We start from the raw sequence: 21,903 nt of genomic DNA, 5'->3' as shown, positions 1-21,903 counted from the left end.
GATGATTGATACCGTTCCCATAGCTTGTGTGGTAAAAATTAAGCCAGTCATCAGCTAGTTAGCTTAGCTTAGCATTAAGAGTGGAAATGTGAGGGAACAGCTAGCTTGGCTCTGTCCAAAGGTAACAAAGTTTGCCTACCAACACCTTTAAAGATCACCAATTAACAGAGCCTACCTTGTTTGTTTAATCCAAAAACTGAAGTGTAAAAACAACACCGGCTAGTTTATGTCCTGGACTGTTTATTGGCCAGGAGCAGTCCTGCCCTCAGAGATTCCAGTAATATTACTGAGCTTTAGAGTTTCTGCTGATGAGGTAGATTTTGTTACTATCAGACAGAATGTGGCAAAGTTTCCCTTTAGTTTCCATAGTTATGCTAAGCTAACTGGCTGCTGGCTGTAGCTTCATATTTACCAAACATGACCCATGGGATTAGTGACAATCTTCTCATTTTAACTCTTGGCAAGAAAGCAAATAACCGCATTTCCCAAAATATCAGATAATTCCTCTAAAATGTACAACAGTAGCAAGGTGCCAGCACTATAGAAATTCAGTCAAGATGATTTTATATAAAAACAGTTTATTGATTTATCAACAACTGCCAACTGTACAATCCTTAGGGATGATGAAACATGTATGCTACACAGTCTAACTTGTGTTTATGCAGAGACCATTCCTGTCTATGAGAAGATTGTAGCCGAATATCATGAAATACTGAAGAAAGCAAACGGAGCATACCCAAAATGTCAGATGTGGTAATGGCTTTGCCTGCCACCTTTATGAGTAACCATGTAAGTCTTGCATATCAGTCACAGAGAGTCAAACGAGAGAGGCAATAATTAACTCCTGACTGATGACTAAACTTTGCTGAGTGGAGAAATGAAGATTTATTCAATAGTTGAGTCAACAGATGAACTCAAGTCACAGCTGCTTCTCCGTAAAATCCATCAGTCCTCCAGTTGATAGTTATCCATTTTAACGTCACTGAAAGCAGCCAGCGGTCAGCGATAGATCTTCATTTCAATGTTGAATTTCTGCTGTCTGGGGCCAAAGGGTATAGTAACTGGAAACCATGATTTTCTCCTTTTCCAGAATTCTCCACTGCTAAAATCCATGAGACAAGCGTCTGTGTTCTGTGTTACAGCAAATAGCGAAGAAAAAAAGATGCCGTTGTCAGGGAGAAAAAAAATCCAAATTAGATTTCCGAAAAGGTCATTCTGGACAACGAACATGAAAAAAAAGCAGAGGAGGGAAAAAAACTGAAATAGAATATCCTCTTACAAAGTCCTAATCTAATTTCCATCCCCAGAGGGGAGAGAAAATCACGGAGAGAACAAGAAAGAACCATCACAAGCGTAACTGGACACCAAAATATAAATCTATAAAAGGCCTTTTATTACTCCATTATGTACACTTTTCACAGGACCTCCAAGGAGAAGCTCCAGAGCGAAGCGCCGCTTCTAGTTGTGTCATGGAACTTTATCTCCACATTAAAAAGGACGAATAAAAAAGAAATATCCAACAAACAGAAAAACAGCAAGACATTATTTTCTTCTTAGTGCCTTGGGGAACTGCACTTGCTGTACAAGTGTTAGTTGTATGAGTGAGGAAGGGCAGAGCCGAAGGTCACAGCATCCAGGGCCACAACAGCGCCAACGTCCATTTCAGTCTGGCACTGCCAAACTTCCTGGCCATCCACCCCGGGGGCTGCAGGCAACATCCATGCTGTCTGTGTGAGGGAAGGTAGATGGAGGAAGAGTCTACTGTTCCTGAGCATGAGCATGCTCCCGTCCATAGCAGTCTGTTCTAGTAGATCACTTCATATACAGTGGCCTTCTTGTCACCAGAGCCTGTCACAATATACTTGTCGTCTGTTGAGATGTCACAGCTCAGGACAGATGAGGATTCCTTGGACTGAAGAGGATAAAAAAAAACCTTTTAGTCTCGAGGGCAGTTAACATTTTCAACTACATCTGAAGTTAAGTGGAGAGGATTAGCTGACTACAGGGCAAGATTAGATTGCAATGACATCAAGTTCTGGCCTCATGCCCCTCAAAAAGACTTCTTTGTCAGGTCAATAATTCAGGTTCAGTTTTCACTGATAGGAGAGTCCTGTCAGACAGCGGTCGCTGTGCCCTTCCTCTCAGAGACAACTGTGCATACTTTTGGACTGGCTGCAGACAGAGTGTATTGATCTGCATACCTGGAATATGCTGGCGCCATAAGGAGTCCTCCAAGCATTCAACAGATTGTCCTTCCCAGTGCTTACGAACCATTTACCTGCAAAGAAAACAACAGTGCAATCAGGCCTCTAAGGACTGAGAAGTGGAGGAAAAATACCTACAAATGTAGAGTTATTGGGTCTGTAATTTTGAAAGCGCACACAGGCATTCAGACTGTAAAGAAGGCACAGTAGTTTTAGCAGCACAGAAAATAGTCAGCATTATCTCTCCTTCGTTATATGTGTGTGTTCATACCACAGTAGGCGAACTTGAGGGAGAGGACACAGCTCTCGTGCAGGTGGAGCTGATACTTGTCAGGCTTCGAGTGGTGGAGCACCTCCACGTTGCTGCTCTCCATGCCCACAGCGAGCCACTCTCCAGTCGGACAGTAGCCTAAGGAGAAGATCTGGAAACGGGACAGAGCAGTAATTACTAAAAGGAAGCTGTCCACTACAGTAAGTCTGTGGCTGTATGTTATCTCTCTTCTATGTACCTGCGATGTGAAGTCATGCTGCTGCAGCTGTCGACCCTCCCTCAGATCCCAGGAGCGAACAGTGTTGTCAAGACCGCCTGTCCAAAGCTTAGTGCCATCATGGGATATGTCGATACAGCTGGCGCCATCCGTGTGACCCTGGAACTGCCTACAATCAAAGTCACAGGGCATACAAACATTTATTGACATCTCCTTTCAAAATGACTCGCACAACCGTAATCCTGTTGTGGGGCCAAAGCCCACATAGTGTGAATAAGTGTTTTCTTCCAACCTAACGAGAGTCTGGTTGTGCAGGTCCCAGACGGCGATGTTTCCATCGCTGCAGCAGGAGAAGCAGACTTTGGCATCGGGGCTGATGGCCAAGGCGTAGCATGCCGGGGCTGAGGAGGTGAGCTCAGCCTTGATGCGGGGTGTCTGAGAAGCCAGATCCCAGATGGTCAATGTGCTGGCCTCACCTCCAACAATCAATGTGCGGCCATCAGGCAGCAGCTTACAGGAGCGGATGTAGTTATCCCTGTTCTGTTGCACAGAGGACAAAGCCAATCAATACATGTTCAGGGCAGTGGAGCAAGTGAGAGATTTAGGAACAAGTTGGTGGGAAAGAGGATGAAATAATAAACCAACCTAAGGCTTCTCTCAAAACTAGTGGACAGGTTTTCAGCTTGTTTCATATTAATCTGGTGATATTAACATTTCAAGGAAACTATAATTTATCTGTAAATATGTGAGGTTTATCATTTTCTACCTTGGTTAAACACTAGGTAAAAGCATCATCAGTGCATCTACTGCAAAATTGTCACCTAACGAAACAATTGCACAAAAAAAATACGCTGTGAAAAAAAGTTGTTGATGTTGATTGAAATGCGAATTGGCAGCGGTCCTCACCAGACAATCCAGTTGGGACACAGGACTCTTGCTGCCGGGTTGGCTGATGTCCCAGATTTTGACACAGCCTTTGCCGCCGGTATAGACGTGACGCGTGGGGTTGCTGATGGTAACGGCGCATACCACCTCGCCGTGGCTCAGCGTGTTGATCTGACGGGCGTGGCGAGGAATACCTGGGCCGATCAGGGCGTCGGGAGGGAAGGGCACGGGCTGCATCTGACCGTCTGCGCTGACATGAAAGGAGTAGGCCCTGATAGAAAAGACAGACACGTGTTAGTGTTTTGCATCACTGTTGTTTTTTAAAATGTGTGACTGTAACACATTTAGTGAGACACTTACGGTTTGCCTCCAGAAATGGATGTGAGGCTGGCTGGAAGGCCTGGAGCTCTCATGTGGGTGTGAGGATCAAAGCCCTGAAAAACAACAAAATGGACACCTTCAGATAAGAGATCTGTTACTGACCTGTGGTAAAATCCACGTTGTTATTCTACGAGGGAAAACGTCAACATTTTGGGAAATTCACTTATTTGCTTTCTTGCAGGGAGCCTCTCATAGAAAAACAGCTCCATAGGTTACTAGAGGTCTAAAACTCTATGGGGAGTCTTTAACAGACAGAGAAACATCGATCTTTTCATTTCTCTGCAAGAAAGTGAATGAGTATTTCCCAGAATGTCAAACTGTTCTTTTAACTATGTGCAGTGCTTTTAGGTTAATATAGCTACATAAGGAAAGCAAATGGCGTTACCATGGGGGAGCGTCCGTAGGCTGCAGCTGCTGCAGCACTCATCTGAGGGGAGATGTGCAGACCAGCATACACACCAGGACTAGTCAGGCCTCCGTTCATTTCATGATGACCCATCATAGCAAAGGGGGTTGGGTAGGAGCCAGCGATGGACAGAGGGGTACGCAAAGCTGGGGCTGCTGCGGACAAAGACAAGAGAGGGATATTGGTATGTGACATAACGGTTCATTGGGAGAGGATGGAGAAAAGATTATCTCAGTTGCTAGAGAGGAAAGAGAGTGGTACCAACCAAGAGCCTCCATGCCTGGTGGTTTGCCCAGGATGGGTCTGAGCCCGGGAGTGGAGCTGGTGCCAGGGGTGGGGGCGTCGTTGCGGGGAGTGGGGGTGTTGGACTTGAGGCCAGGCGTGGAGGATTTGTCATTCTGTCGAGGGAACGAGAGAGCAAGCACATTCACAATCCCGGAAAGCAGGCACTGTGCAGACTGACAATTTGAGAGCAAACTGAACTTAATCCAATCTAATTCTGACAACCCTCATAGTCCTGCGGAGCCATAAACTGCTATTTATTCTAAAACCTATTATGGCCACAATGGAGATGGGGCCGTTTTTATCCCCTTACTGCTTTGGCTTTAATCTTTTAGTGAGGCAGAGGGGAAAAAATCCTGGAATAGTTAAATACATTGAGCTATTAACAGAGAAGACCTGACTGATCCTGATGCGGGACAATATTATCCCTGACGTTTAGTCATGCACTTAAAGCACCGACAGCCATTCCTAATCCACTACAGAAAACGTCCTAGATTTATTTGCACATATCCCTTTGCTCTCTCTGCAATTCTCATTTAAACCCTTTCTGTCCTAGTTTGTTCGTAACTCTTGGTGTCTTACATGACTGAGCTCCTTGGCCTTTGAGGATGGGGTGCTTCCAGAGGACGCCACCGACGCCGGGCTGTTGGGGGTGTCCTTCTTTGGAGGGCGGGGCTTATCGATGCCATTTTCAGGTGGCGAGTGCGCTGGGCTTGCCCGCGGAGTGGCAGGGTCCTGGAGAAAGACAGCAATAGATTTTGACGTTTGTGTGATAGCTTAATCTCAGTGCACGTCAATACGCCATTTAGAGTTACATGCTGCTCTGCTCACCTCATTAGACACATCTACCACCAGATCATCGCTTTTCTCTCCATCACTGTCCTGTGAGGATAATAAGCAAATTAGTCAACTTAAAAAATCCTTTTTTCCCCAGTGAAACCTTTGAATTGCATCTCTGACAACAGGAGGGCCTAAATAATACTGCTTTTATTTTCATTTTGGGAAATATTCACATTGTTGCTGAGAGTTGGATGAACCTGGAGCCAGAAATTGTCCTGCATATAACCCCCCATAAAAAAACCCATATAACATATTATATAGTGCTAGCCAGGCTAGCCGTTTCCCCCCTGATTCCAGTCTTCCTCTCAGCAAGAAGGTGAATAAGTGAACAATTCCTTTAATAACTTACATATCTGCTCATGCTGTCCTTCTCCTCTACTTTGCGTTTCTTAGAGTCCAAACTGTAGTCAGAGGAGCTGCGGTGCTTCTCACTGGATGTGCGTAAGCTTTCTGATGGGGATATGGAGTTATTCTGCAAAGAGAAAAACCAAACAAACTTTATTACCATTTCATCTTCCATCGTAAAACGGAGCAGTGAGTCACTCATCGGTTACAAATTTACAGCGAGCATGCTGCGCCAATCCAAACACTAAAAATGCCTCATTCACACAATTATGGATGCTGCAGACTCTTAAAATGCAGCTGTAGGCCAGCTCCAAGCAGTACCCTGACACCAGCCAAGCCCAATCTCGCACACAAGCCTGTCCCTCGCCAAACAACAGAATGGGCCGTTATCTGAACTGAAAGGAGGAGGGCTTGTTTTCTGAGCTGGGCTCCCTCCTCCTCATAACTGGACAACAAACAGCCTCACAGGGACATGAGCAGTGTGTTGTGGCTGAACAGAGGGCCTTTTCTCTGGAGGCAGTCAGGCTAAGCGCACAAGAGAGAGAGAGCGAGAGAGAAAGAGGGAGAGAGACTGTATGTTGTGGGCATTGGGCATTGATTGCCGCAGCGCGCTTGGGCACCATGTCAGCTCAGGCTTTGAGCTCTGATAAAGAAAGAGAATCTATATCCTGCCAGTGGGCACGGCAGCGTGGGACTGACTGGTGCTTCTTCATGGAGCCTGCCTGCCCACACAAGCTGGGACAGCTCACTCCAAACACCAACAGAATGGGAGGAACTAGGCAGGTGTCCAGCGGCTTTCACAGGAGTTTGCCATTTGCCTGCAAACTGCCAAGTTCTCCTGATTCCCTCTGTCCCTTCCTCTGAAGACCAAAGCAACAACATGGACTAAGTCAGTGGCGGCCCGGAGAAGCGAACAATGGCCGATGGACTAGCAGTCTGGGCAAAGGGCCACTGTCTGCATAATGGCTGACCTTTAAAGAAATGCTTAGCGTGACTCATTAACCAAAGTCACCACTCTGCTATCAGATGACCTGGGACAACAGCACAGAAACAAAACAGGCCTGCTAATCGCCCCAGGAGTTCCATTTCTTCAGACATGACTGCACCCATTCAGCTGGCCCAGCCTGCAGAAACGTAATCTCACAGGCCCATCACAAGCCATCAGAGATCGCAGCCATTCAAATAAAACGCTTTAGCAGGTCCAGCCAGACGGGGTGGAGAAAAAGAAAACAAAACAATTCTCCATTTGTGTTCATAAATATTCATCACATGCCAAGGAGGAGAAAGAGTGAGCTGGTAAACAAGGGAGACAGTAACAGTAGAAGGGATCAAATAAATCCCTTAAGAAGGGGAAGTCCAAGTCTTTCTTTAATTGTGATGAAATTACAAGGCTTCTAATCTCTCCAGCATGATACCAGTCATTTCCCTTCTGGATTAAAAGCACAGGACTTATATTCCAAACCTCATTTCCAATTAATCATTTTATTGAAAGCAGATTACAACAGTGCATGAAATCAGCGGGAGCACGCTGTTAGCAGGAATTTTTACTTGACATTCACAGTGGAGATGAAAATGTGATGAATTACAAAACCAACAAGCCCTGCAAGGAAAAATAGTTGCCGGTTTTAGACACTCACCGCATTCTCTGTATCGCAGACATCGCGATGGCGGCCGAGGCGGTGATGAAACCAAGTGGAGCAAAGAGAAAAACAAGTCAGTTAGCATATCATAACAGATGCTTCTGGCTGAACGTGTGAGAATCAACTGCAGGGCACAAGGCCCCTCTTATCACCGTGTGTTGGAGCTGTTGAATAGCTTATGCAGTCATGGGCTGGGAATGTACCAGCTCATTACCCAGACAGAATGTGAACAGACAGGATGTGCTCCTCACCTAAGGGCCCTACCATTCTGCTCTAGAGAGTGAGAAGCACTCCGCACTAAATTGGTTTTTCCCTGTTTAACATCTATGCAATAATGTTAAAATTAATACACATTTCAATTCTTCATAATAAACTGGTTAAGCAGCTGACGCCCAATTGGGCATCATGACTCCTCACCTCTGTGTTCCAGATCGTGGTGGTTCTTCTCGTCCTTCACTGGGAGGTGGGCTTGGCTTCCCAGCGCACCCAGTGCCAACAAGCCTGACCCAGAGCCCGTCACAGGGGGGATGCCAGGCGGCTGCAGACCCGAGGGGTGAGGTGGCAGTTGGACCGGAGGCCCGTGAGCAGCATGGGAGAGGTGCTGTGCCTGGAGCTGCTGCTGCTGTAAGTAGAGAGGGAGATAGACAGATAGAGACCAAGTGGGTCAGAGGGAAAAGGCAAGGAGAAACCACACACTAAACGTGAGGCTGATCAGTTAAACCCTGGATGATATTAGCGCATTCACACATCTATTACTGTCAGGATCAGACAGCAATCCCCCTCAGTGCTATTTCCATACCGGGCCAGGGTGGCATAAGCCCCAGATCTGTGCTGAGGAGAGCAGACGTTATGACTAACGATCAACTGCTCAACACATCTAACGCATGAGATGCACAATCACACAGCGTTAGCAGTGCATGATGAGATGAAAAAAAAAACAACAACACAGAAATACTTTTCACTCTACATCAATATCAAAACAGCAAAGTGAAGTTTGATTCAACCAGGAAATCATTTCCCATCAGGTAAACTAACGCGTTTCATATTGCAGCACCACAGCACTCCTATGCCATCCGTGAGTTGAGCAATCCTCTTAAGGAACATGAAGCTGTGTAGGAATCTGTCAGCCTGTGGGCTAAACAACTACCTGCTTTTTAAACACTTTGGAAAATACGAGCAGCGTCTATTTACTCCTCTCATATTCATGTTCCTGGATTAACAGAACATGAATCATTTGCACACCCAAACTTTAAGAGACCGAGGGAACACTAAGTGCCAGAAGCTGGCACTCCTTCCCTCTCACTCTGAGTATTTGAGTGTGTGTTTGTGCGCGCGTGTGTGTGTGCGTCTGGAAGACTGCTCCGGGAGCCAGGACCAGGGGTCCCATGCTGGCACTCAGTCAACCCTCCAATATTCACCATCAATATTTGAAAGGCACAGGGAAATGGATGGGAGTTAAAAGGCACTCAGCATGGAAGTAAGCAGTTTAAAGCAAGGTTAAATAATACTTAGCTGAGACACCAATAAAAACATCAGCAATTTATTACCCGTCTACGAGCCAGCTGAATTATTCAGCTGCTGTTACAGCATGCACCTTCTCTCTTTTACAAGACAGACATCAATCAGTGACCATTTATGGCCATTTCAGGATTATTAGGCACTTTGTAATGACTGGGGAGGGGGTTCAACGTATAGAACGATGTGGTCGACCTGCCTAACGCAGAGTTAAAAATACATTAAATCAGGCGGGAACTTGCTCTTGATTTCTTTCTTATCTCATTTTAAAAACAGACGTTTAGTTCAGATCTTACAAAAGGGCATAGTCTACTAAAAATATATCCTTAAAAATCATATCTGGAGGGTCTTTTTAATTGCTTATTGCCCTCTACCGTATCCGCCCTGAAGATACAGAAGATTGGAAAATTGTGAGGTTTTTAACTTGCAACCTTGTCCTCTGCTCCACGGTGCAGATGTCAATCCAATTACAAAATGTGCAGGACACAGAGGGAGACAGAGAAGGAGAGCGAGAGAGAGCGCGAGTGTGTTATAATATTGTGTCCATGAGGGAAATTAAGGAGCCAGTTCATTGGCAGGGGAGAGCCATCCTTGCTCATTGTGTTTAATGAGGCACTGATGGGTAATATGCATGGTTGATCAGAAAGAGCCCTCATTAGAAGGCCATAAATGAAGACAATAATAAATAAAGAAAGGAGTCTGGCCTATTTCCTCTAATTTAATATTCCAAGATAAAGACCTACTCTTTGCCCCTTTTTTTCAGACCAAGTGAGGCTACTAAAAAAAAAAACACACACACAGGCAAAATTGAGCAAATGTATTATAGTATTCTCAAGTGTACTAAATACACTTGCTATAGTGAGGCACTTGGACAGAAAAAAGTGCCATGCAACATGCACAAGCCCTTCAAGCCCAGATGTGTGCACACACCAAACGACAGCATGGCACATACACATATTTGTGGATGCCACTGACCATGAGAGCAGGGTAGGCAGCCTGCTGCTGCTGAAAAGGAGGACAGAAAACAGTCAGGGCTGCAGCTGCTCTACACGTCCTCTCTGAATTATTATAAACGACAAATGAAGGGGTTACAGACAAAATAAATATCTACGTTTAATACAAACCCATTAATGGGGTTTATCCAGGTGGCCACTCACTGGGAGAAAGGTGGGCTTATCTGAACTATTCCTTTGCTGTCGTCACTATTTTGTGTGTTTTCCAATCAAACAGGAAGCACCACCTGTCAGGTTCATCTCCACGCAAGCAGCTGCCCTAGTTGCATCCTATTAATGGCCCTCAGCCCCATCAATAAGGCATGCAGCTGGCTCCTGGATGCTGCCTGTCTGCCTGGCACGCTCTTTCACCCCACCTTGCTTTACAATATGCATGAGGATTTTGGCATGCCTACAGAGCTTCTCCTCAATGAATAACTAATGGAGAGGTATTCGTAAAACATACAGTAGCTACATTTCCACTTCCTCCTACATGAGCAACCAGCGGGACTTGGGTGGAGGCTTCATAAAACGGACTGGGTGTCAAACAGGGCCATAAACTAAAATCATGAATGGGCTATATATGTTTTATAAAAAATGAAGATTTTTTTTTTATGCTGCTAATTTGAAATTATAGCCAAAGACCAACAGAGAGCTACAGTGAAAGGATCACAGCAACAAATTCAAAAGCACAGCAATATTTCAGAACTGTATTGTTCCAAATTACACAGGAAGGAGACACAAATCAAATCTGCTTTTCTTAGGAACAACTTGTGCCAGCAGCTGTTCTGCTTTGATTAAAGTCTAATAACGCATCTGCTTCAGTTCAACAGATAAAAACAAACGGCTCTCCATCACCTGCTAAGACACCTACTCAGACAAATTCTAGGGAGCAATTATCCTGGAACAAAAGGTCACCAAGGGGGCATTAATTGAATTCCAATATGTGCCTCCAGTCATCAAGTCAGCCTTTTGGGCCGGCCTCTTCTGCATGCTAAAGACTCTGCGAGATTCAACTGTAGTAATAAGATCACTGATAGCCTGGGCTGTGTATCGAGGGTGACACCAATCACTTCTCCTTTAGGAGGCCGGAGTGAGAACAGCTGATCAATGAGGAGCAGATGGTGTTTTGAAGCCGTGATGAACGCCGTACATTACCGCTCGGTGCTGCGGTGAGCAAAGAGAACGGCGCCGTGGAGCTATGATGGCTGACTGCTGTCTGTACTGTCTGAGCTAGCTTGCAGCGCTGGCTGTGTTCTGCTCACCCTCTGCCTTTTTATTCCCACAGCTATCCAGGTCAGCAGTGAGGGATGAGGCTCCTCGTTAAAACCTTAGCCAATTAAAGCAATACAGGCTGCGGAGGGGATCTCAAGAGCTCTCAGGCTCGCATTTATAAACACACAACAAGGCAGTGAAGACACCACAGAGACCAACGCTGGAGCAACAGACTAGCTCTAGAGAGCTACACTTGTTGTGGATATACTTTGAATAATTTGGTAAAGAATATAGCACTAAATTGGAGGAAAAAAACATAAACATAAACACATTTGATGCAAGAAAGGACAAATCTGTACTATAACTTAAGCGGTTGGTGTATCATTCAGTTCACTTAGCATTTCAGGCTACTTAATTAACAAAGAAATACAGAAAAGTACAATCTACTCTAGAGTGATTATCTTCTCTAACCAAGGTCATATGAAAGAATAAAAGGGGGTATACACACGGTGAGAGGCAGATTGGGAAGTCCACGTACCCCGATGATAGCATTCAGCTCAGTCATAGTCACCTGCTTAGCCCGCTCCACTGCCTGAGCGACCTGCTGTTGGTGCTGTGGGAAGACATACAAAAGATGATTGGGGCATGCCAGCATCTATAACACACCCACACTCACTTATCTGTGAATTTCACACTTGATTTTCATAGTGCTGCTGCAATTTAATAAGTGAGGGCAAATGCCACACACTGTACTATGTAGCTACAATAGGCGACTTTATTTTAGTGCCAAACTCTGACACCGTTTCAGAGCCACATTCAGAACTCACCTCTTGTGACAGGAAAGGCATAATTTGAGCTAAAATTGCGTTGAGCCGTTTGGCAATCTCCGTCTGGAAAAACAAAAGAGGAGCAAAATGAGACGGTAAAGTATGAAACAGACAGTGACTCCACATAACCCCGCCTTTAATGTTTACACCGATTAAGTCAATTACTGCGGCAATCAGAACTGCTTGACTCAACATCCTCTAAACAGCGTGATATTGACATTTGAAATATTTAAAACATTAGGAGAGCCCAGGGGGATGGAGCACAGCTGTGCTGAGAGTGCACTCCATGCTAAACGGATATGAGCAGGCAGAGTGCTGCTGTGTTGAGAGGATCCTCTCTCGCTCTGCCCTCCTTCCCCTCATCTGCAATTGCGGTGTCTTGCAGTTAACCTCAGAGTTAAACCACACAACCACACCCCAGGAAGAGAGGCCCACTAACCAGGGTGCACTGTTTACTTACATGTGACGGTGTAGGCGATTTACATTACAGGATATAACTGCAGTTTGAGCAGAGTTTACAAACCGTAATGACCTAGGAGGGCCTCGAATCTATGATCAATACCATTAGAAGACAACGTTAAGAGCACAGTGTGCTAAAGCGCTGCCTTTCCAAGAATGAAGCCTGGGCCATTTCTCACTGCAATCAGCTGCCAGCCCTCCACCCTCCCAACCTTCCATCCATCCACTGAGCCCTGCCTCCATTCTTCTGCTTGTCTACCAACTGCCATGGCAACGGCTGCAGCCCTATCTTGCTGGGATCATTATGCAAATGGCACCTCTGCTTGACCGTAACAGGCTTTAAAATCATATTACGTGCTTGGAGGCAGGTCATTAAATTGAATTTTCAGCCTGTCGCTCACATGAACGTCGCAAATGAATGGTGGATAAAAAGAGCAATGGGAGGAGGTGCGATACACCCCCTCTCCCCTGTAAAAACACTGCACAGCCAGCTTGTTCTGCCTCCTCCTCCTTCTCCTTCCAATGATGGGAGATGAGACACTCAGGTTCAAGCTCTGCGCTGGGAGCAGAAAAAAAATAACAGTGCCAAAGCTACATCATCTATGGAATTTATGAGCTGCAGTTCAACCCAAGGCCACTGCGGAACACAAACACATCACAGGGATTTTCTCCGATTTTTCATTTGGAGCAGCACACACAATGTACTTTGCAGACCGCCAGCTTATTTATTACACATGGCAGAAATGCCAGGCAGTTTTGGCAGCCAGACATATTACCTCTGAGCAGAGCCAGAGAGATTGGAGAATAATGTCCAACAGAACGAGACCTGCTGACCCAAGCTGCAACATGGATAGCCACTTAGCCGGGCACGCCAGCAGCACAAACAACAAGCCGAAGATGAAATATGGTATGAAACAAAGTAAAGCCTCGGATCAGAGGCAATCATGTGGAACAAATATATGGTAGCATGTGTTACAGAAAGTACAATAGTCCATGAGATAACACTGATTATAACTTGATTACCGTCTGCAGATACTGAACTCCTCTGACATGCAATAAATGTGACCTACAACCAATAAAGCAATGAGAGGGTTGGATAGAGGTTTTATGAGCATTAGTATTAATACAATGCAGTAAGTGCTCGAGCAAGAGCTCAAGAACGCCCTCAGAAATGGTTGAAAAGCTACAGAGCCTTTATAATCCATGTTTGCTGAGATAAGCCATGTCAATAGCAGTCGAACATTTGACAGGATTTGTGAAAAGGCCTTGAGCGCACAGTCCATTCCTCTGTAGCTTAGTGTCATGGTGACAGCTGGCTGAGAGAGGTCAGGAGGTGGCTGATCTACTGTGCCCTACACAACTGGCAGCCTCCACACTCTCACAACACAACATGCAAATACATGGAAAAGGCATCAACTCAGCTCGCCACTGCTGTCAAAATAGATACAGTGCAGTGCCGGGAGGATTTTTTTTTTGTTCTGCTGGCAGATAAAAATGGGGCTGTTGTCACTTTAAGTAGATGACAGCTTGGCCCTTGAGAGGCCAGCTTTGCGCTGCTGCTACACAATTACAGGTACTCGGACCTGTGTAGCACCACTTTAAGAGCACTCTCAGGCTGGCTTGTCAATGGTGTGCAGAAAGGTATTCGCCTGTTGCTATCAGCAGCGGGAAAATGGAGTCGAGACACTGATGAGTATTAAATACAGAGAGAAAAACCACTGGTGGCTCTGGTCACATGATCCATCTATAAACAATACTTGACTAGTCAGATTTAGAGGGCCTCCAATTTGTCCAAGATGACAGCTTCGCCCCTTTCCTGATTTTTCTAGTAGGAAGAAAATTAGACTAGTACTTCGCTAGTGGCTCATCTAGGCCAGAAAATGATGTTGCACAAAGCCTCGGAGCATTGGTTAATGTGAAGCAAGTCCAGAACACATTTCTAATTGGCATTTGAAGTTATCTGTATTGATCTGGCTAAGGCTAAAAGCCTGCCTAAATGGATGCATGACTCATTACTATGATTAACCTTGTCAGCCACGGCAGTAAGTCAGCTGCTTTTCTTGGGAAGAACTGTGATCATAAAATAATAAACTTATTATTTTTTCGTTATGCCATATGCTAAAATACAATAACTTTCTGTTTGTATAAGTGGAGCTGACACCCAACAGTTCACACCCTGTAATTATTACACTCCAGTGCAGTCCCACATAACAGACTGGGGAGCCACAGTTTCTCTGACCACTTTTCACAACACGCCTCTTTTGTATGAACACTGCAGACAGTCCACTGGCTGACCATGTTTGTTTTGGCGCTGGGTATGACAGATAGTTTGCTACTTAGCAAATGATTCCAGCAGCCGTGGGTCTCATGTCAGCGTTACGACTGCAGGTAACAGCCAAATCTGACTGAGCCTCACAAACGTCCAAGCCCTTAACTCTGTGCAGCTCTTGGAAACAAGCACCAGATGATGGTAATTACTGGCTGACATCACAGGGCAGAAATTAGCCGTTTGTATCTACATACTGTCACGGCTGATAGAGAGGGATCAGATAACACTGCCACATCAGTCCATCTGAGCTGTGCCGGTGTGTGCATTCTGAAATGTGAATTATGTCCCTGCACAGTAATGAAAAAGGCACAGTTAGAGGAATGGATTTCCTCACCGTGGAATAAATCTCCTGGCAGGAAAATAATATGCCTATGTGCATCCAATAATCCATCCCATCCCTGCCTGTTAACCACTCCCCATCTTCTCCTCCTCCCCTGCCTGAGCAGTAAGCTGGGGGAGCTGCATGGACGGGGCCCACACTGTTTGCTCACAAACACGCCGTTCAGCAGGTTAGGGCCCCACTGATGAATTATTCAAGCGCTTCCATCAGCTCTGTTGAGGTTCCTGATAAAAGTCAGGCGCTAAAATGGATCAGTCGATTAACCTGTTTACACAGAGCCGGGGCTGTTGCCCCTCCCCCAGCTCTATTCTCCAACGTGTCTCTCCGGCTCCCATCCCCCTCCTCTTTCCTCTGGTTGGCGATAAGTGCCTGACAGAAGCTATCAGAGCGGCTCGAGCCCTGACAGACATGTGGCAGTGTGACACACGGCCCAGACACTGATGGATCACCCTACCACACCAATCCGCCATGCCTCCAATGCTGTCATTATCCAGGCTATGCTGTTGCAGGAGAGGGGACAACCTCACTGGCTTAAGAGCAGCATGCATGGGGATCTCAGGGTTACTCATTCATACAATCTTTATCTCTCCATGCATCAGTGTGATTGATCTGTGGAGCAATACAAGATAGGATCTTTGGATAAAGATAAGGGCACAATAAGTGACTAAAGGACTTTTACCCCCCTCTTGTAATTACTGTTCATCTTAAAAGAAATACTGGCCCATCAGCAATCCTCTCCCTTTAATCATTAAGTCAAAGGCCGAGCCTGCCAAAGTCTACCTTTAATCTTATCAAAAGGCTGAGACAAATCCAGGATTTACACAACTCAAAAAAAGGGACACTGATTGTACAAGTGGTGGTACAAGTTTGCAATTGTATTGCGTGGTTTGTGTGCAGCAGATCCGTCTGTTTACAGCCTATTACCAATGCTCAGTTCAGTTCACGGCCTATGAGCTGCTCCTCCTGGGTCTCACTACCCCTGACGCTGTGGAAAACCACTGAGCTGCAAAATATGAGGAACATGATGGTACCTACCTGTTTGTGCATCTCTATGTTCAGCCCGTAAGACATCTCATAATACTGAAATGAAAGCAAAGATTTAATTAGGATTAATGAAGTCAAAAAAGTCACATTTGTAATCAAGTTGTGTGAACATTTTTCATACAAGCATTTACTTTAAATATTTAAATGTAACTCACATACTGTGTATAGTAAAGTCGACACAATACCAGAATTTTAACCTTCGAAAAGACAATTATTTTTGATATAATGGCAAAAAGGAAATAAAAAGTCCTAGGCACACAAATGCACACAGTGTTGGTACAGAAAATGACACTCAACCCATTCTAACACATATATAATAATGTTAATATCTGTGCAGCAGGGCTCCACATTTTACACTGGCTGCACTGGCGCACCTTTTTATTTAGGTGCACCAGTACAAATATAGGTCCACCCAGTAATACATTTACTTCAAATAAGTAAATAATTGCAAACCGGAATAAATGTACAGACTGAGATATTATTCCTCATTTAAATCTCAGCACAACAACAAAATTGTTGCCTCAACTATTTAAAAAAATAAAAGCTAAAAAGAGCTTTCACACATGTGCAGCATGTACATAAAACCCCGCTATACCCCAACAAAATAATCTACAGAAAATATGTTTATAGGCGAATATTTGCTCAAAGGCAACTGTCTACACACCCTGTTGGTGCCTGTTGAAAATATTTTGATGCATATTTTATTCTGACCTGTGTGCAGCCTTGGCTTAAAAAATTGTAAATCTACTTTTTTATAATACTTCTCCTTCTGTACGATACTATGTTTGATACTTCTCTATCGAATACCATATCATATACAGTGTTGTTTTAACCTGTGCTATCAAAAACATACACACTTTTGACAGCCTTTGTACATAGCCGTACATCTAATTTGATTGATCGCTACAGTAATTTCATCACCAAATGATTTTTAACATTATGGCTGAAATCTAAATACAGTCCAACTTATTTGGAGCAAATGTGATAAACTAAGATCAGACAGAAAAAAAGGGAGTTATTTGAGCAGCTGTCAGCAAATAGCCAATAAATCCATATTGTGTTGTTTATAGTGCGGGCACAGAGAAGAAAGGGGTCAGATTTATTGATCATCATCTTAAGCCCTCAGATCTCCAGGATGTCTATTTACTTAGCGTAACACGATTGCTCAACACTCTTGATATTTCGAGCCAGGTCAGTCTGTCTGGCTGAAATGTAATCCGGGGAGCCCACAAGTGGCAGCCAGGGCAGAAATGGCTTTCCAGTCAGCGTCTATTTGATGAGGCCAATGCATTATTCAGTCCATTAGCTTCTTCGAAAATTACTCTCAAACAAGAGAGCCATTCTGTCTGAGATCAGAGCCCCACAGCCGTAGCGTAACCCGACACCCGGTGCTGGCTGTGGGATACTTCCCTACATGTTTACCTAACCTCCTCCCTGTCAGGCTGACATGTTGTTTTCCTGTGAAAAGAATGTTTAACTTAAGCCTGCGTGTATTGGTTTAAGTCATCCCTGGTGTGTTTACCTGGGACAACAGAGTACACTTCCACAGAAGGAACACACTGATTGCATCATGTCTGAGCTGAATTCCTGCGTCATAAGCACACCTATGTTTTTCTAAAGGGCTGCTTTATAAATAAAAGCTAATAATTTTCGGTTTGCACTGACACTCGGGCGCAAAATAAGCTGCAGCACATCCTCCATTTTGTTTGCTGTGGTGCATTTTTCCCACACGCTGCTCTGGCCCTCTCCACCATCAGCTCACACCTAATTTATGGCCATGCATATGTCTGAGCGTGGAGTCTCCTAGGAGAATAATCAGATCAGCACACACAGAGGGCAACGCTGCAGTCGACCCTTGGAGATCAGGGGCGCGCTTATAATGGAGCCTCAGCCCACCGCCGCCTGCCTGTCAGGAAGAGCTCCTCCGTAACCACCAGCTACAGCAAACCCCCCTGGGGGCTTTCACAGGCCTGTACCTGACACTCAACCCGCCCTAACCACCGCACAGGTGATCACAATAGCCTGTCTCACTCCACCCCGACTAGATCTTCAACAAGCCTTGCAATTTGGAACCATAATTGCTCCCTATTGTAACGTAATCTTACCATGACATAGTGGCGCTGCATCTCCGTCTTCTCATTGGCCAGTTTGTCGTACTCCACCTTAAGACTAAAATAGAAGACAAGGTGTCAATTTCAGGCGCCTCCATCACTTCAATAACTCACTCACTGTCTTTTTCTTTCATTCCTGCAGAAGTCAACAACCAAATATTAGCCTCAACCTTTAGTATTCAGCAGAGAGTCAATGTTGACACAAGCCATACTTCAGTGAAACACTCTGTAATCATTACCTGTGATACTGGGCTTGCAGGAACTGAAATTCATCTTTAATCCTGTCACAAGACTCTGCTACGGTGAATTTGAAGCCAGGCTGGCCGGGCTGATGTGGAGCCTGAAAAGAAGGAGAAAAAAATGAAAGAAAAGAAAACCACATTAGTCCAGTGACAGAAAGTTTTATCCATCATTTTCTGCATTGTGTCCCGGGGAGCTGAACAGTTCTCACAAGATAATATCTCCTCTGCAGTTCAGTAAGGCATTACCACACCAAAAGACGCGGGTCTGCTTCACACCTCCAGCAGCTAATAACACAACATGAAAAGGCTTTCACACTGAAAATTACATTTCCCCAAAAGATGATCAAAACCACCACCTGTCCTCGTGTGCAGCAGAATCATATGTTAGTGTATGGCTGAGTAAACATCTCCAGGCATGCAAACCATCTGCATCCATTTACCACTAAGTGCATTTTCTGGTGCAGCTTAAATGCATTATAATAGAATCATATAGAAATCTGATGAGCTGCGTTGAGGCTGGAAAACGCTTTGCTTTTGCTGTGCTTTGCAGGGAACCAGCACAGTCAGGAGCCATGTCAACATCAGTGTTGTCAGATACATATGTAAGCTGTAGTAAGTGGAGAGAGGAAGCGCTTCTTACCGGATGTCGGCCTTGTGGATACATCTTGAAATGTATCCTTTGTTTATCACTCCAGTGTTCAGGTCCTTTGGCAAAATGGTCGAAATGTGCTCACAGCCACACCAGTCTCAGCAGACAGGGGTGGGGGGGTAGGGGGGGAGGTCGTGTAAATCCCTGTGATGAAAAATGACGCGGTTTAATCTACAGACGAGAAAACAACACAATACAGCGCACGTTGTTGGGTAATAAGTGGCCAGGACGTCAAAAATAGTTGCAATCATTGAAGGCGGAGAGAGTAAATGTCAGAAAGCGGCACCAGTCGTGCGCTTCTGTCTTCTTGATGACCTTATTCGGTCAGTGGTCAGCGATATCCAAACAAAATGTACAATTTAAACTGATGCAAACACAACACAGACTCGACAAAGCGGCGACTTTCTGCGCGTAAAAAATTTAAATACGCGCACCAGGTTCGTTTGTTTGTGACTCTAATCTTTTGACTGGTGTTCGTCAAATGACCAAAACCCCGCCGCTGTAGGACGTCTACAGGCCGGCTACAGCCGACAGCAGCTGGCTCCCACCTCCTGCTTGACTCCGCGGAAAGGCGATGGAAGCGGCGCGCTGTTGAGCGTAACGCCCCGAAAAACTCAAAAAGAAACCATGAGCTCTCGTAAATACATACCCGTACGTGCGTCCTAGCCGTCCGTCCGACTTTTGTTCCTGAAGAAGAAACAGCGCAGGCTGTAATTCATGCGTTTAATCCCTCCTAATGTAAGCGTGGTGGACGCAGATCTCGACAAGCATCCTCTCTCTCCCCTCTCTCTCTCCGGAGCGCACCCAGCCAGACTGGGGGAGCAGTTGGGAGAAAATTTGGTGCGGTCGGGCTCGATTAAACTACTTTATTCTCAGCCGCGAACCTCCGAGGAATGTGCGCCTTTTGTGGCTGGTTAATCCCAGGAAAAGAAGGAAGAAAAAAAAAATAAATACGCTTCCAAAATCTGTCTTCCGACTCGAAGAGGCTGGAGATTCTTTAAAAGCGTAACATGGTACTCTCCACAATCTCGCATTTCCCCCAGTTGTCCAGCTTACCCCGGTTGCCACACACAGGCAGCAGGGCTGAACTGCCGTGAAAGCGCCTATCTGTCCAATCGGATTACTCGGAAGGAATACGGCCACATCTGCCTATCGGAGAGCGACGGCCCCCACGTGGGGTGCAACGATACATGACATCATCCCGCGGATCCACAAGGCATCATCCGTCCGTCCCACCATGTACAACAACAACAGCAGCAGCAGCAGCAGCAGCATTGATGTGCCGACGATGATATCCAAATTTGACAGAGACAGCACAAATTCCACAGCCGCGCTTCATTATGTGTGTTTGCTTTCTTTCTTGTGTTATTATTATTATTATTTTGTTGTTGTTGTTGTTGCCTCCCAAATAAAGTTGATGAATATTTTTGGGTGAGACCACCGCCAGCGGGACGGGGAGGGAGGGAGGTGTGAGGTGCAACAAGCATTCTTGAATTTTTATCCCCATACAAGGAAGAGCGAGGGGGGGTTGGGGAGAGAGAGATACGGGAGCTTGTTAGTGCAACACGGTGATAAAACGGGAAGCGATGTTGCTGCGAAGTATTCAAAGTGAGGACCCAAATCAGAAATGCGCGGGTGAATACCCCCCCACACACCCACCCCCTGTGCACGCTACACCCTGAAGGACACAATAATGACCAATCGATCGACGATGTCCACCAAACTGCAGCGACTACGGGCGCGTTTTTTTTTTAGCCTTTAATGTCATCTCGCACAACGCGCCTATCAGTGTTTGTGTAATAGTTGCACTGCGGGGAGAAGAGGAGGTGATTGCCTTTGTCTGATATGAACATCAGCCATGTCTGAGCGCAGCCTCGACGCCTTGTTTTGAAGGCTCGACTCAAGCCCCACGTGGGACTCCTCTGCGGCTTTAAGGCCCGCCGTCCAATGGCAGCGCGGCGCACTTACTCGCCGGCTTCCCATTGGCCGAGCCGCGTCGAGCCTGTCATTCACGGAGCCGCGTTGTCAATCAATACCACGCGGGGTCAAGCGCTGACAAATGCCTGTGCTCCTCGGTCCTCTGCCTGTGAATAGAGCCTGGAATGGCTGCTTAATTAGCTTCGAATGGCTTTTCTCTCCAGTTCAAACAATCTGTTACCACCACGTGGTAATGAGAGCCTGCATTAAACAAAGGAAGAAAGGAAGCATGCAAACAGTTGTAACATCGCAACCTGTAGTTTTCCTTTACATACGGGCCTATGTAACGAGCAGTCAAAGAGCTCTTGTTTGCCTCCGACACAAAAGGCCAATCGACCTGCTCTAACGTTAAACGTGAGTGACAACCTGATATTAATGTTATGCCGTGTAGTGCTTCCGCAATCAAAAGACCACAAATAAGACATTTGTCCTCTTGTGTTTTTTTGTTTTTTTTTATGATGGATACAAAAGAAGCTACTTAAATCAGCGATAACAAGCTGGTGAGATGAAGAAAAACAACACCAGATGCATAAAAATGGCAGACTAATTATATTATCTCCAGTCTTTTAATGTAGAACACAACTTTCAAAGCTGCTAAATTAGCAAGAGAGGAGACATGTGGGTTCTTTACACATGGAGGACATGTAATCCTACACAATATGGGACTTAATTACAGTCGCGCCGGTGAAGAAATGTCATATGAGGCTCGCACATAAACATAACACATACATA

The 21,903-nt window shown here is 45.4% G+C and overlaps 1 protein-coding gene across 2 annotated transcripts; it reads right to left on the bottom strand.

Annotated features, from left to right (window-relative positions):
• Positions 1-558: 558 nt before the first annotated feature.
• Positions 559-20,370, bottom strand: tle3a (TLE family member 3, transcriptional corepressor a). Of its 2 annotated transcripts, XM_084363355.1 has the most exons (22): positions 19,844-20,370; positions 19,186-19,338; positions 18,543-18,643; positions 18,298-18,361; positions 16,184-16,228; positions 12,021-12,083; positions 11,702-11,806; positions 9,962-9,991; positions 7,889-8,093; positions 7,469-7,476; positions 5,836-5,958; positions 5,478-5,528; positions 5,229-5,381; positions 4,630-4,762; positions 4,344-4,519; positions 3,938-4,011; positions 3,599-3,848; positions 2,985-3,232; positions 2,714-2,861; positions 2,476-2,626; positions 2,202-2,278; positions 559-1,912 (listed from the first exon to the last, which is right to left on the bottom strand). In XM_084363355.1, exons 2-22 carry the CDS (start codon positions 19,207-19,209, stop codon positions 1,805-1,807), a joined length of 2,337 nt encoding a protein of 778 aa, XP_084219481.1. In that variant the 5' UTR covers positions 19,210-19,338; positions 19,844-20,370; the 3' UTR covers positions 559-1,804. The 2 variants fall into 2 exon arrangements, with proteins under 2 accessions (XP_084219481.1, XP_084219482.1); XM_084363356.1 differs by lacking the exon at positions 9,962-9,991 and having other exon boundaries at positions 19,844-20,367.
• Positions 20,371-21,903: the final 1,533 nt, after the last annotated feature.

The sequence above is a fragment of the Pagrus pagrus genome, assembly GCF_965226575.1.
Source record: "Pagrus pagrus genome assembly, chromosome: 10".
Classification (NCBI taxonomy): domain Eukaryota; kingdom Metazoa; phylum Chordata; class Actinopteri; order Spariformes; family Sparidae; genus Pagrus; species Pagrus pagrus.
The sequence above is the reverse complement of the archived record's forward strand: the minus strand, read 5'-3'. Positions and strand labels throughout refer to the sequence as shown.